The sequence below is a fragment of the Archocentrus centrarchus genome, chromosome 12 (genome assembly GCF_007364275.1).
Source record: "Archocentrus centrarchus isolate MPI-CPG fArcCen1 chromosome 12, fArcCen1, whole genome shotgun sequence".
Taxonomy (NCBI): Eukaryota; Metazoa; Chordata; class Actinopteri; order Cichliformes; family Cichlidae; genus Archocentrus; species Archocentrus centrarchus.
The window spans coordinates 4,208,172-4,224,191 of record NC_044357.1 but is presented as its reverse complement, the minus strand read 5'-3'; the positions used below and the strand labels follow the sequence as shown (position 1 = coordinate 4,224,191).

The following is a 16,020-nucleotide window of genomic DNA, read 5'->3' as shown; positions in this document are numbered from 1 at the left end:
AGCGCCGCCTAGTGGCAGCTCGGAATATCTTAAAATAGCATGTTTTTTGAGTAGCCCCGGAGCTACGTTTTATCTACATGTATGAAAATGTACAGGCTCATGTAACATACTAAGACGTACAAAAAAGTCTCTTGGACCCATACCCCAAACCCTACAGGAAGTCGGCCATCTTCAATTGAAGGTGTCAATTTTTGCGATTTCCACGCCTGCTATTTGAACGAACTCGTCCTAGGGCATTTCACCCACTGACACCAAATTGGCTCCAGATCATCTACACAAGTAGCCCATCAAATATTGTGGAAATCTTTACAAAATATTAAACGGCCTTGTCACACCAGGCCATTAAATTTGGCCTTTGTTTTTCTCCCTCACCACCAAAATTGTTTGTGCACTTGTTCGCACATGCTTTGTCTGATCAGGCTGAAAATTTAATCACTCATGTACACACCCAGGCTGAATCCATAACTACAGATTCAAGACTGTAGGCGCAATAGCGCCCCCTACAGAAGCAAATGAAAATTTGTATGACCGTCCACAGAATTAGTTTTGCTCTGAAATACATGAAATATCTTTCACCATTCCTTACAAAATCCTCATCTATTTGATAAGCCTCCTGCCCTGAACACATTGATATGCATAAAGTCCATAAACGTTAGAGCGCCCCCTACTGGCAGCTTTAAATATCATAATATACCATGTTTTTTAGCTAGCCCCTGAGTTACATTTTATCTACAGCTCTGAAATTTTGCACACTCATGTAACATCCTAAGACATACAAAAAAGTCTCTTGGAGCCATACTCCAAACCCTACAGGAAGTCCAGCATCTTCAATTGAAAGTGTCAATTTTTGCCATTTTCAGGCCTGCTATTTGAATGAACTCCTCCTAGGGCATTTCACCCAGTGAGATCAAATTGGCTCCACATCATCTAGACAAACAGCCCATCAAAAAAGTCAATCAGACCCATGCCCTATTTTGCATGCTGGAGCCGTGACCACACCCCCAAATATTCCATTGCGTCTATGCCGAGAGCAAAAGATACCTTTTCCTATAAAAGAATTCAACTTTCTAGAGACCCATCACGATCACAAAACCTCCGAGTGCGGCACGGGTCGACGAGCGCCACAGGTCGACGCGCGCGGAGTGCGAGGGCCCGATATCACCGCTTGCGGTTTTAATTATGACTTGTAATACTCTAATAGAAATTGCATCTACACACCTCTGCTGTGTGTGGGTGTGTTGTAGTAAGTCAGGAAAAATCAACATGTTATAATAAAGATGAATGATAACACTCACAGCCAGGACAGCACTGTGCATGTAAGCCTGCCCCTTTAGTCTGAAGTTCTCTCAGCTTAGCTTTGATCAAAAGGCTTTGTGGCTTTTAAAAATGGCTTCTTAAGCATAACTGATGATTTAATTAATCAGCACAAACATTAGATTTGGCACTAGACTGTAATCTGTGAGTCTATGAACGGATCCATTGCTTAAAAAGTGGAAAACCATTAAGCTGCAGGTTTCTCACTACAAACCTTATGTATCAGGGATTTTGTGCACACAAGTCTTGCAGATGACACATTAAGAGAAGGGAATTCACACATCAAGGGTACTTTTCATTATGCAAACATGTCTCCTTGCATCACTGCTCATCCCAGGAAGGAGGAGCAAGGAGATGTAAGAACAGAGGAAAGGACATCAGTTAGTTATGACATTCTGCATCACCTGTCAAACCAACAGGTATCCCAATGTCTACAGAACTTTTTTCTATATACAGTACCAATCAAAAGTTTGGACACACCTTCTAATTCAGTGGTTTTTCATTATTTAAAAATTGTCTTTATTGTAGATTAATACTAAAGTCATACAAACTGAAGAAATACATATGGAATTATTTAATGAACAAAAAAGTGTTAAACAAATCAGAATATGTTTTATATTTTAGATTCTTCAAAGTGGGCACCTCTTGCAAATCTTGGCATTTTCTCAGTCAGCTGTATGAGGTAGTCACCTGGTTAATTTGAATTTCTTGCCCTGTTAATATGTTCGAGCCCATCAGTTGTGCTGTGAAGAGGTAGAGTTAGTATACAGCAAATAGCCCTTAAATGCGTCACAGAGTTCAAGTAGCACACACATCTCAACACCCACTGTTCAGAGAAGACTGTGTGAATCTGGACTTTATGGTCGAATTGCTGCAAAGAAGTCACTTCTAAGGAAGAACAACAAGCGGAAGAGAACGGCTTGGGCCAAGGAACACAAGGAACGGACATTAGACCAGTGGAAATCTGTCTTTTGGTAAAACGCAGAAAAGGTGAGCAGTTGGTTCCTACATGCGTGGTTCTCACCGTGAAGTATGGAGGAGGAAGTGTGATGGTATGGGGGTGCTTTGCTGGTGATGCTGTTGGTACACTTAACCAGCATGGCTACCACAGCATCTGCAGCAACATGCCATCCCATCTGGTTTGCGCTTAGTGGGACCATCATTTCTTTTTCAACAGGACAGTGACGCCAAACACACCTCCAGGCTATGTGAGGGCTATTTGACCAAGAAAAAGAGGGTGATGGAGTGTTGCGTCAGATGACCTGGCACTGTATACAAACTTATACAAGACAAGACAGCTTTATTTATTTAGAGAAAATGATTAGCATTACTGACCAGTACTGTAATTACTCTTGTTGATTTGAACCATCATTTAATCTTTCTTGTAAATCTTCTAATTTATGTATGGATCAGTGTTATCTGTCATGACTTCTTAGGCACAATAAGCCACCACATGGCTGTGTAAAAAATGAAGTATGTAGACTGACACTGATTTGACTTAATAAGCTCTTCCTCTGTCCTTGCTCCAGGTCTCCTCAAAGTGCAATTAAAGAACTGGAAAATCTTTCATAGCACAGAGGGAACAATTTCCGGGTTGAGGCCTAATGGAAAGCACCCTGTCTTCCACTTAGGCAAGTGATTAACGTGGTAAGTACAAGTTTAAATACCTTTAAAAATGTCAATGCAGCCTCACCCTGGGATGAAAGTATGTCTGGAGTATCCTATACAGTATTTTGTGAATATATTTACATTGCAGTGCAGTGTAAAATAATTTCCTCTACAGCTTACACCTTCTAGAGAAGAACAGGATTTGCCCCCCACAGGGTCGTGTCAATTCTCCTTTCCATGCCGTCACATCCTGGTGAAAAGTGCACTGTTCTTACAAGGGAAGGCCATATTTTGTTGGCCATCTCCCTGCCACGCCTCACGTCTTACACAGCTGCTTTTCTTCAGCGAGTGTGTCCGTCCATCGCCTTGGATCACAAAATTATAACAGCTTATCCACGCTGCCCAGAGAGGGTTTTGTGAGCATGCACTTTCGCCTGAGAGTGCACCCTGGTGTAAGGAGATCTGGTTCTTATCTAATCTCCAGCTGATACTCTACAAGTTCAGTTCTTCCACGAATGAGAGAAACCATAAGAAACTCACTTTTTAAAACCTTATTGTTTTGGCTTTCCATTTGATTTCCAAAAAAGACTCGTTGCATTGTTAAACACATATATTTGCAACTTCTTCTTTCCATTTAAATTAAGTATTTAATTTTTCTGTCTTTGATTCAGCAAAATGCTGTGTAAACATTTAGCCCTAAACAAAGAAGGACAAAATATACTTAGTGCAGCCATTCACCATATGAGTGATTTGTTCAATAAATAATGCCATGCTTTTATCTCGGTTTTTCCATTATATACTGCAGTGACTGATTTATGAATACTAAGCACTGTTCCATTGAACTGGATAGAAAAATATACCAAATACATTGGTTTTCTCTCTTGGCTTTTGTAACATAATTGAACCTTTTAGCCATCCACGTCCTTATAGCCTCTAAACAACAAAAGGCAGTGGTGAATTGAAAAGTCAAGGCTATTATTTCAGTATTGGCTCACACATTGTACAGCACGGTTCAAGCAGAGCTGCTGAGATTTAGGAATGTCGGACATGTAGGGTTATGACTGAAGGTTGAAAGCATTTCTCTCCAGATACTCGTGGTCAAAGACTGAACAAAGTACTTCACCCATCACAGTGCTGTTCCTCTGCAGAACTGAGCAAGAAAGGCCCCACAAAGAACACAATAACCTTCTAATATACAATATTTATTCTATGAAACAAATATTCCGCTCGGTGAGAGGATGTGCTGAAAAGCAGCACAAAGGCTGTAAATGCTCTGACCAGAATACACGGGCAAAACTCAGTGAGGAGTTTCTTGATATACACTGGATTTAATATGCAGACCTAGTTGGATCGTTCGCTTCTTATTGTTGCTGCAGGATGGTGCGACAACCTCTCACATAATCCATATGGAAAAGAAAAATTTCCATTTACATCAGAGCAAATTTACTCTAAATGTGTAGCTTATGAATATAAGTATTTAAAGTATTAACGATTTACTTTCAAAAGTGGCCACGTTTGCATTTTCTTATAAAATTTAATGTTTACTTGATTTATATTTAAATCTTGTCATTATGAAAATGAAAGAGGGGCCACTTTCATGAGAAAACCATAGCATAAAACAGAAACATCTCATATGACAATAAAAAAAATCAACATGAATATAAATTATGTATTGTTTTCCTGTTTCCTGCTAAAATGAATAGAAATATTTTTTGTAGAAATTGATAAGCGGTTTCTGAGTTTTCCAAATAATTGGAAAAAGTACTATATTTTATATTTGTAACCCACTTTGAAGCACGACACAGATCTCTTGACTGGAAAGTGTAAATCAAACTGCACCAAGTTGTGACTAACCCGAGGACAGCTGTTCGAGTACAGCTGTTTGAAGCTGCCAAATTTGTACACTGGTTGTAAAAATCAGGAGAAAAAAAAAAAAGCCTAAACGCCATTTAATCTTTTCTCCATGGAAAACAGTATTATTTATTTATTTTAGTTGCTTTGTTATTAGCGATCTATTGTTTTTGATGGCGGGACACTTTCAGAGCAGGACAGGAACTGTCCAGTTCCATCTCATTTTTAGATCGCTGGGTTGGTCCGTAATAGACAAAAGCTGTTGTTTTAGTAGTCACACAATATCGCGCAAAAAATATTATCTCCCACAAAGGAGCACTTGAGCACTCTTTATTTCCCATGAGCATTTTAGGGACAATATAGCACAGCTCGAAGCACTATAGAGCTGTCAAGGGACATCTAGTTATATTATTATTTTATTGTCAGTCACCAACAAGCTTCTTAGGACATGTAGACACATCAATTATGAGTGCAGTCAAATAATCTTAGCATTTCTGTCATCTCTCAGTGAGTAATTACAACATATTATATGGAGGTGTTACAGTGTAGCAAGTAAATGTGTCATTTTAATGCAGCTGTTTTCAAAACTGAAAACCAGACAAAGCCATTCATTTAGAGCATTTTCATTCTCTGTGGTTTCTTCAGCACAACAGTCTTAAGGCTATCCCAAATATTTAATGCACAGTTTATGGCTCCTCATGTTATCGAGCAGTTAACCTTACCTGAGTGGCTGACCTCTGGCTGTGACTTTGGGAAATCAGCCACTACATTTTGGTTCAATAGGGTAATGGCCGAGGGCGACCTGCGGTGATTTACATAAAGAAAAAACAGATACACATTCTGAATGGTACAGCCCAGCATTTGCTACAAATGGAGACTGTGAAACGGGATATTTTACACTTTGTTTCAAAGTGATTAGAAGGCTGTGTCATCTCATGACATTTCAACTGCAGCTGACAATACACAGACTCAGTAAATGCCAGCAGTAGCTTACGAAAGTGGGTTTTCATACAGTCCTCTAATTAATACACACACACACACACACACACACACACACACACACACACACACACACACACACACACACACACACACACACACACACACACACACAATTTAAGGTAGCTTAATAAATGAATATCAAATATTAACTTTGGAATACTTTATATTTCTTGCTCAGTACTTTTCTTATAGATTTACTGTACTTCAGCACTCTTACTCCATTAAATTAATCTTACATACAACTTTAAAATACACCTCTCACTTAAATATTCTTTGAAGATGTCTCAAATCATTATGCACTGATATCAGTTAAACTCCCCAACTGCATAAAATGTAGAGTGATGGAAAGTAGCTATGCACATTGCTCGAGATTTGTAATTGAGAAGTTCTGAGGCACTTTACTGTTTTAATTTCATGCTACTTTATACTTCTGCAGAACCATTTCAATGAGAAATGGCCTACATTGTTCTCCACTACATTTATCTGACAGCTATAATGACTTACTTTACAAATTCAAATTTCAAAAACCTTTAATGAGAATATCTATCCAAGAGCAAGAATTATCTTCACCTCAGCCAACTATACCATTAAAATCCTATTTAAATGCTAATGTTTCTGTAATTGTATAACACAAAACAATGCACCTCTGACAAAAGCCAATTAGTCGGTACTTCTCTATTTATTGTAGAATTTGCTGATGATATGCTCTTTCACTGAAGTAGTGTTTAATTTGAGATTTATAGTTGGAGTATTTTTGTAGAGCAGTACTACTTTGCTTAAAAAAGGGGATCAGAGTATTTCCATCACATCCTTAAGCCAGGTGAATGGCTACTTAAGGCTGAAAGCTTCAGTGATAGTACAATCTCAATAACAATGTTTTGTAAATGTTTATGTTAATTAGATATTTCGTTTCCCACTGCTCATATAAAAAGATTTTTTAAAAAAAGTCAGGATTATCACTCCAATATAATATGAATGGAATTAGTTTAAAGCAGCAAACGGACTCAAAATGCCCACTTAATTGGCAACTGGACATCAGCTGGTTGCCATATGGTCACACATTAACGACATTAATTAGTAAAACCGTAATTTTCCCGACAATGCCAGTAGCAAGAGCTCCAAGACGCCAGTGTCGATTTTAATGACCACATTGTTATCCAGAACACAGGTTCGGATGCCTCCGGAAACGTCTAAAACAGGGCAGAGGTAATTGGTCATTACATCTGGTCAATACAAGCGCGAGCGCAAAACAACTCTCCGCGTGCACGTGCGCACACGCGCACATTTTGTGAGGCCTCAACAGGTCCGCCGGGGTTTCAGCAAGACCTTTCACTCACTTTTCATCTGCCTCTCTCTCTCTCTCTCTCTCTCTCTCTCTCTCTCTCTCTCTCTCTCTCTCTCTCTTCCTCTGAAACCCAGAAAGCTGTCGGCTCGCGCGCGCTCAGTCTAATTATTGCACACTCGCGCAGCTGAGTGGCGAGCTGAAAGCGCCGCACCGCTTTTCCAGCTCTTCCTTCCGCACTGCGATTCCGTTAGGAGACGGTCCTCTTTGCGGACACGTATTTAAGCCCAACACCTGGACTGGAGCTTTTCGACGGGACACGGAAACGTGTTTAAAAGGAGTCTCGTGCAAACGACAAATGCACGAGACCCGAGGCCGGTGCCCCCAGACCCGACGGGGAGGGAGACAAGCAGAGCAGTGATGGGACAGTTTTCGGGAGGATGCTACCTGAGTTTTTCCATCTTTGTGCTTCTTGTTTCACAAGTACCGGCGACATTTGCAAGAGGTAAGCTCAACACGGATACACTTTTTGAAGAAGTCAGTGATTTGGGGGTTGCGTCGGCGGGGGAGTTTCAGTCCTCCGGAATAAACTCAATAAAAAGGTGTGTGCCATGACAGACTGTTTGTGGGGCTGGCGGTAGTTTTCTTTTAAAGTAATGTCCAGGTAGGGTTAGCAGTTTATGTTTGCTTGACAGCAATAAATAAAGTAAGCGCTTTATAGATCACATAATTGAATTATACCAAGTTTGTGTTTGTGATGCGCAACACGCTGGCTAAGATTTGTTTATTGTTGTTGAGAAGTACTGCGTTAATAGGTTTAAAAGGAGTTGAGTTTCTTCCGGTGCATAAAAATGAAGCTTATTATTAATCTAAATCTGCTTCTTTAAGGATAATTTATTTCGAGTATACCATTAACAGGACTTCAGTATATTTTCTTTCCCTTCTCGCGGTCTCAAGATAAAGGGAGATCCCATTATTTCATATTTTAAATGCTTCACTCAAGAAATGTTTGAGAGTCAAGACGTGTTTTTCTTTTCTTTTTAATGTTAAAGACATCTCATTCAGATAATCAGTATTGTGGTGGACCAAATATAATTGTGGACTAAGGATTGGATTAATTCAATGGCAGTGAGTATGAATTGAAGAACACTGACTCATCTCTTTTAAAACAGCATACTCCTGCCATCTGACTGGCACTAATTTTCTTACTGCTCTCACCTTACTTTTCTTATTCTGAGGCTGCCAAAAAAGCTGACCAGCGTCACATTCACTATTTGCCTTGCTCAGGATCGCTCACTGTGAATGAAAGCAGACTGTAATATAACTGCTTACACTTTAAATACTAATTATACTGTTTATCATATATAAGCATTCTATTTAAATTATGCACGAGGTACAGTATAAATGACTCACATTTCAAATGGGCTTTCAGGCAAATATAACCTATTAAACATTAATAATGGTGCCCATGAGCACCATTGTTGGTTGTTGGGTTATTGTATGGTTAATTAAGTTCTGAGATAACTTACCTATGGTAGCTAATGTTAGTGATGGTTCACTCCAGGCAATTACTAACACTTTGGCAAAATATAATTTATGTCTACAGTTACAGTTTTTGCATAACATACTGACTTTACCATTGCATTTCATGTACTGGTTGAAGTGTAAGATTATACTTGTTACAAGGTTACAGCAATAAGTGTTCATAGACAACTGGTGGAAACATTAATGGAGTCAAACTCTCAAAGCGTGCTAGTGGAACATGCTTTGATTGTAGTTTTTCATTATTTATATGCATTGCCTTATTAAAACAAAGAGACAGGATGGTGTTTAACATTATTTGCAATCACCCACAGCAATCGAGCAATTCTATTGCTGGTAAAGGGCAACACCACTTGGAGAAACCTCTTGCAGAACTACAATGCACCATAAAAAAGAACTAGTAGCGATACTAAGTATTACTACATTTGGTTTAGTTATGATTGTTGTTTATTTGAAATGTGCAACTTGTGATTTCAGCTGTGATTTGCATTTGGACAATTTGGACAAAGAGGAACCTCAAGCACACAGTTTAATTTCAAATAATGCCATGTTGATGAAATATTGATAAAAGTGGAGAAGCTGGAAATGCTGGTCTTTTTCAATTTGCTTGCTTTGTTTCAAACAATTAAACAACATAGATTGAGATCATTGCTTGTTGGCTGTACACATTTATACAAATTTTCTCACAGTAGTTGCTTTTTATTCAAATGTTGACAGGCATGCAAAAAAAAAAAAAAAAAAAGGTAAAAAGCTCATTGATTGTGTGCATACAAGGTAACTGTCCACTGGACACCGGACCACCTGTTTCGGGCAAATGGTGTTGTACTTCAGAAACTCGGTTTGGGGCCAGCTCTAGCCATTTTTATGGTCTCTGCAACTGGATGATCAGAGGGATTTTTTTTTTTAAGCTTATGAGGCTGCAAGTAGACTCCTGCAAAAAGCTGTATACAATAGACGCAGCTTCAACTCCTTTGAACATTTTGCCAGATCTAGATTACATGTGTTTTTGGTGCAGCTCCTTAGTAAGACCAGTCTGTCTTTTATGCTTAGTGCTAAGCAGACATATGGATTTATCAGTGATTTGTCACTACCAGTTTCAGAATGTCTGGATTTGTTACTGTGCAACATCAGTGACATTGTCTTAACTTCATTGTGTAGATCATTATTACAGGCTTTCTTTTATAAGCATGACTCACTCTTGCATGACTCAAGTTGAGGACAAAGCTGTGCATATTCAATATAATCCACGTTACTGTCCGAAAAGTGTGGGTCACATTATCAGTAACCTGGTTACTCATGATGTGATGTGTTCTATTTAGCCAGTGCATGTTAACTTTCCTTGACTTAATGATAAGGCCAAAAATTGTGTTTTAGTTAACCGACAACATCGATGAAAACTGTGGATGCAGAGGTGTTATGTACTGTCTTTGGTCAGAGAATAAATCATCACGAAATCTTCTTTTGCTTCTATTTGGTTCTGGTGAATCCATCCTGACCTATTGACATCCATTTAGCTCACATGGCAGTGGAACAAAGGGGCATTTGCAAGTCAATTAGTTAACTAGCCCCAAGGTTTTTTATTTTTGCATTCCAAGTTTTGAAATTAGCTTTACTTGGAAATTTACATAGCATAAATATTGGATTAAGCACAAGTATCTTAAGGGCAACTTTGTATGTAAGGATCAGGAGGGTTTTATAGTTCTCTTAAAGTAAGCTGGGAATGTGTTCGAGATAACCTTTCAAAACTGGCCGTAAATTGTATTTGTACAACCAGCTACAGTGGTTACATTTCCATGTGAAGCATTACATGGTATTTCAAGCGACTGACCTAATATGCTTGGATAGAAAAACAATAATAATGTGAGTGCATGAAAGTAAAATGTGCTTGGGTCTGCCCTACACATTTTTTTATAAGCTGCATGGGTATATTTACTAATACACCTTTCAGATTTGAAATGGCTTTTGCTTAGGCCTTAAAAATATTTATATCGTACAATAATATTGATGTCTACAGTCAAATACTTTATGCAGACATGAAATTAAGTGAAATGGAAAGGCAGCGCGTGCACACATACACATACAAAACTAACTGAATAATGTAAAAGCAAGATCACTTTGTAGAGCGTGGTTGACATAGAATTTCTGTTCTTTAGCCACATGCATGAAGAGACTCCCCTACAAGTGGTTATAATTCAGTTAGAAGCCAGGTTATAATTCAGTGATCCAAATGCATTTGTTATGCAAAGATGGGATGAATCACTCGTATACAAGTATTCGATTTTAAGCTTAGCACACTAAGAACACCAAGTGACAAACAAAACAAAACAAAAGGGGTACCTTACAGTTAGTGCCTACAGGGGGATTCAGCAAGGAGGTGGTGCTGATAAAATGTTGAGTGGCACCAGTGAACATTATAGACATGTTCAGTGTTTCTCCTAGGCTGACTGCTTTGGGGGACAGGTGGGCCATGGGAGTGATAACCCCCGCAAAGCTTCTTTAACCTTATCAAGTGTAATTGAGGAAAACACTTCTGACAGCTTGTAAGGAAGACAAAGGGTGAGCTGAACACGGTCGCAACGAGATACCATCAAAAACAATTCAAGCAGTGCCAAACAACACCGATTCAAAAAGAGACTCAGTGGTCAAGTGCCAAGGAAGGCTGGTTCTGTTGCCTGATATCCAGCTCCACTGGTGATCAGATGGATTTCAGGTGTGGGTGATTCAAACACTCAGAGAAGGGCGTAGTAGACAGGCGTGAAATATAATAAGAAAGAGATCGCTTTTAAAAAGAGGCCAGAAGAAATTCAGTGGCCATAACAAGCTTATTCCCCTGTGAATAAGAGCTCTATTGTTGTCCAAGAAGAATTAATATCATATCTGTGCCACATGGTTGCAGTGGGTTGCAGTGGGTTCTTCATTATGATGAACATGGGCAGTCTATATATATATATATATATATATATATATATATATATATATATATATATATATATATATATATATATATATATATATATATATATATATATATATATATATATATATATATATATATATATATATATATATTTCTGTACTCTAGATGCATCAAATGTATCTGCAGCAGAAAATAGTCCCCAACAAACACAACATTCACTAGTTTTAAAAAAAGAAAAGAAAATCATGGGTTGGTTATGTTAATTCAAGAAAAAGCTTTCATTAACATGAGCACTAAGGTGCATCACGTAAATATGACAGATTTAGCCTACAGAGCAGAAATGGATGGATGGATGGATTCTTAACTGTTGTGCCTGGCAGATTGATGATTTTAAAACATAAAAGAACATACAACAGAACATAAACACAAATAGTATAACAATGATGCAATTCTGTGGCATGTAACAACATTAAAGAAAGCATATAAAACTGCCTAAGCACAGCCAATTAGTAAAACTGTGGCAATGCATTAGCAACCGTAGCTTAATAAGATCTTAAGTTGCGTTAGCTAGGTTCAACTGAAGCATAAGATAAGTAGCTTCAGGAGTAGTATCTACTGAAAGCCTTTCCCCCTCCTTTTTTATGTGGTCAGTCAATTGGAGTGGTTTGCTACACCAAAGAAGATGGTCCTTTACCCCCTTATTAACCTCTTCACTGTCAATCTGAAGCTTTTATCTGTCGTGCTCTGATAAGGCCACCAACTGGCAACTGTACAAATGGACTGGTTTTCTCTTTAACAAAAGTTCTGTAAAGGATTATTTTAGGGTGCGTAAAAATTACCCATACAGTAAACAGTCCATTTATAACCTTTTGTGCAGATGTACGGTGTATTGTAATAAAAACAAATGCTTGACACCCATCAGGACTCGCCTTACAGCCCATAAGTGGTACACTCTTTGGGAGCTACTGATTTAAAATTTTCAAAAGAAAAATTTGTGTTATTCTAAATTTTGACACAAAATCTTCAATTGTACTGTAAATGTTTCAATATTCAGTCCCCTCAATTGCTTATAATTGGTAATGGCACCTCTACTTTTTACTAATACTACTTCTACTAGGGCAATGATTTTGGCTTCCAATAATTAAATGAACACAACTGAACGATATTGAAAATGCACTCCCCACCAGCAGAATACAAAGCAACCAAGCACTCCCTACATCAGTGCCTAATAACATGCCTGCATGTGCCAATCACAGCTGTTCCCTGCACCACTCAGCGTGAAGTTTCCTGAGTGCACTTGACCGCAGTGATATACTTACAGATAACAGACCATCAAAACAAAAATCAGATGTCTGTCACAACAGAAGGAGAAGAGCTTGTCCCTAGAAGTGGGTGACCGTCCGTTGTTTGCAAATACTTCAGATTTAGGGCAAGTGATGTTAACCAAGAGCAAATCATATCTGAAGAGTGCTGTAGAATTGAGTGTGCCACAAAGCAACACAACTAACTTATTCAGCCACCTGAAAACACAGCATAAACTGCAATATGATGACTGCATGAAGGCAAAGAATAACAGTGCAGTGGTTGCTAATGTGAATCATTCAACATTACCTCAGACGTCAATGAAAGTGAGCCTGTACAGCATGTCAGTGTGTCCATCCAGCTCACAAAGACACACTGAAATCACCAATGCAATCGGATTCCATTTGGCCAAATACATCTGTTCGAATTTTTCTGAAGGCTTCAAAAAATGGTCAACATGCTGGACAAAAGATATGTTAGTCCCTCATGCATTATTTTTTCCAACATGGCAAAATCTGTGCTGTATGCAAAACCTGTCAGGGAAAATGAAGAGAGATCTCACAGCTGTCAAGTATTGTGCCTCATTTTATTCACATCCATCAGTCAATATATAAAATCTTTCACTTTATGTTTTGTTTTTAGGAGGTGCGATTAGGTCAGGTCAATAAATACCTTAATCAACACACTTTAATTAACAGGAATGTATCATAGTGTAAAACTGAAACATCAGTTTTACACTATGACACTTGATTTCATTTTGTCCTTTGGTACATTTTTATAAAATGTTATTTTGTTCTTCTAGGAGATGCACTGAATTTAGGTGATTAAGGAGGACCGATTGTATTTAGATGCAGAGATTTGTGCATTAGGAGAAATATAGCAAAACATGGATATGAATGCAGTGTTATGTTTATGTGACTGTGCAATAAAACAAATCAATTATTTATCAGTAATAAATAATAATAATCTCAGTATTCATCAAAATAATTGTACAGTCATTTTGGCCATGGTCATGCAGCCCTGACTACTACTACTGTGTTATTATTTCTAAACTTCATTAAGTATTTTCATGCCAGGAGTACTATTTAGGTTGACATTTTACATTTGTTTCCAGTGCAATATTAATTTTATATATCAAGATTCCTGCCATAAACAGCAACAGTCAGCAGTGAATAGTAATTACTTTTGTGTCTCTTGAAAATAAATTTCGTTTTATGTAAACTCTACCTAATGTATCCCTTCTTGAAACAAAAAAGGGGCTACATTAAGCATTGTTGAAAATGGCATCAAATATTGACATTTTTCAAAGTATTGTATCAAAGCTGGAAAATGTAATTATCGTGATGCCACTGTTAGTTCAGTCAGCTTGTATTTGTATTTGAAGTGTTGCAATTCTCTGGCTCTCTGAACAAAGCAGAAGGAGAGAGAGAGAGGTACCAGCCCAGCTGAGCTTGTGAATTCATATCACTGCATACAGTGAGAGAAGACCATCATTTGCATGGCAGCACTGTCCATAGATTTTGCTTAAGGGCTGTGAAAAGTGGCTACATCTAGTAACAGAGTCGTTTAGTTGGCAACAGTGATGTGATCTGAAGCGTGATGATGGATTACGTGAGAGAGAGGGATGTCAGGTGTACAAGCTGGGAAAGCCTGCATTAAAAAAAAGAATATCTGAATACCAAAACTGAGAAAGGAATATCTACCTAACAAATGAATACTGGAATAGTCTAAGACTGTGGTACTGCCCTAGTTTGTCTGTAGCTGTGGCTAACATGAAGACCAGACAACATTTTGTAAGACATCAAGACAGAAATCCTGGAAATCTGGAAGGGTTCACAAATCTGTTTTTGCAATTGTAGAATGAAATATAGACAGTGATCTACAAGCAGACATCAGGTGAAGTGATGGCCTAAGGATCTGAACGAACCAGACAAGACTCCACAACTTCTTTTAAAACATCTGTTAGATCCAAATGGGCTGTATTAGGTAGGGCCATAAATGTGTATTACAGTGCAACTTGTCAACCCAAAACAAGACGTATCAGGTCAGTTGGATAACTACCGTTGTAACCTTTGTGCAAGTAAAAGGTCATGCATAGAAATATTTGATTTGATTTCAACATCTCATCCTGAAGATATACCAGATACTTTCATTTAGCTTTAGGAGTTTTTTTTTTTTATTTGATTCCTAAAATTGAACAAGCTCTTCTTGAGTGAGGCTTGATAGTGTTGACCATGCAGCTCATTGTGCCTTCTGCTAAAAATGCATCTGGGCTTGAGCATGGTGTAAGTAAAAAAAACAAAAAAACTTAAGAGACAAACAGAGATAGAGAGAGGGGGGTGGGAATGGGGAGGTAGATAAAGGGCAATGGAGTCATCTCTGCCATGTTTAATTTATCGCAAAAATGACTGCCAGAATTTTGCTCAAGCTCTAGCTTTAACGTAACTGACATTACACATGATATGAATTCACGAGCTCAGCTGTGCTAGTATCTGCTGCTGTTTTTATTCTGCCAAAGATCGCATGGTGGTCATATTCCCAGTTTCACTATTGCATTATTTAAGGGGAACCCATTTCTCTATCCAACCTATCAACCCCGTCTTCTGTCATTTGTTCTTCACATTCAGAAGAAGCTGAGCTCATCCAGCCAAAGAAGCAAAGGCAATATTCTCTGCAGGGAATATAGAAAACTACAAAATCATATACCGTATTTTTCGGACTATACGTCGCTCCGGAGTATAGGTCGCACCAGCCAAAAAATGCATAATAAAGAAGAAAAAAACATATATAGGTCGCACTGGACTATAAGTCGCACTTTTTTGGGGGGGGGGGGGGGGGTGATAGAATCCGAGACCCAGAGCACAAATTCCATCTTGAACGGCAATTTAAAATAATGGATTAAAGAACAGGACGAACACGGTTACGCCTACGTTATGCTAACGTAGCACATTCAGCTACATGACGCACAACGAACACGTGTTCGGTATGTTAACGTAACATTAAGTTATTCAGATAACCATAGCATAAAGAACATACTAACAAGTTAACCAAACCATCAATCCATTGAATTCTTCATCCTCGGTGTCACTTCTAAACAATTCCGTACACTCCATAGACGAAGCGCCGCTTCCTCTTCTGTGTCGCGTTAGTCAGACTCGTCGTCAGCTGCAGTTCCAATTATTCCAGCCTTTCTGAATCCCAA

The 16,020-nt window shown here is 38.4% G+C and overlaps 1 protein-coding gene across 1 annotated transcript in view; it reads left to right on the top strand.

Moving 5' to 3' along the window:
• The first annotated feature begins 7,243 nt into the window (after positions 1-7,243).
• LOC115789225 (netrin receptor UNC5D-like) overlaps positions 7,244-16,020 on the top strand; it is a 178,027-nt gene continuing 169,250 nt past the window's right edge. Inside the window, 1 exon segment of the mRNA XM_030742535.1 lies at positions 7,244-7,562. Within this exon segment, the coding sequence (XP_030598395.1) occupies positions 7,478-7,562 (85 nt within the window). The 5' untranslated portion in view covers positions 7,244-7,477.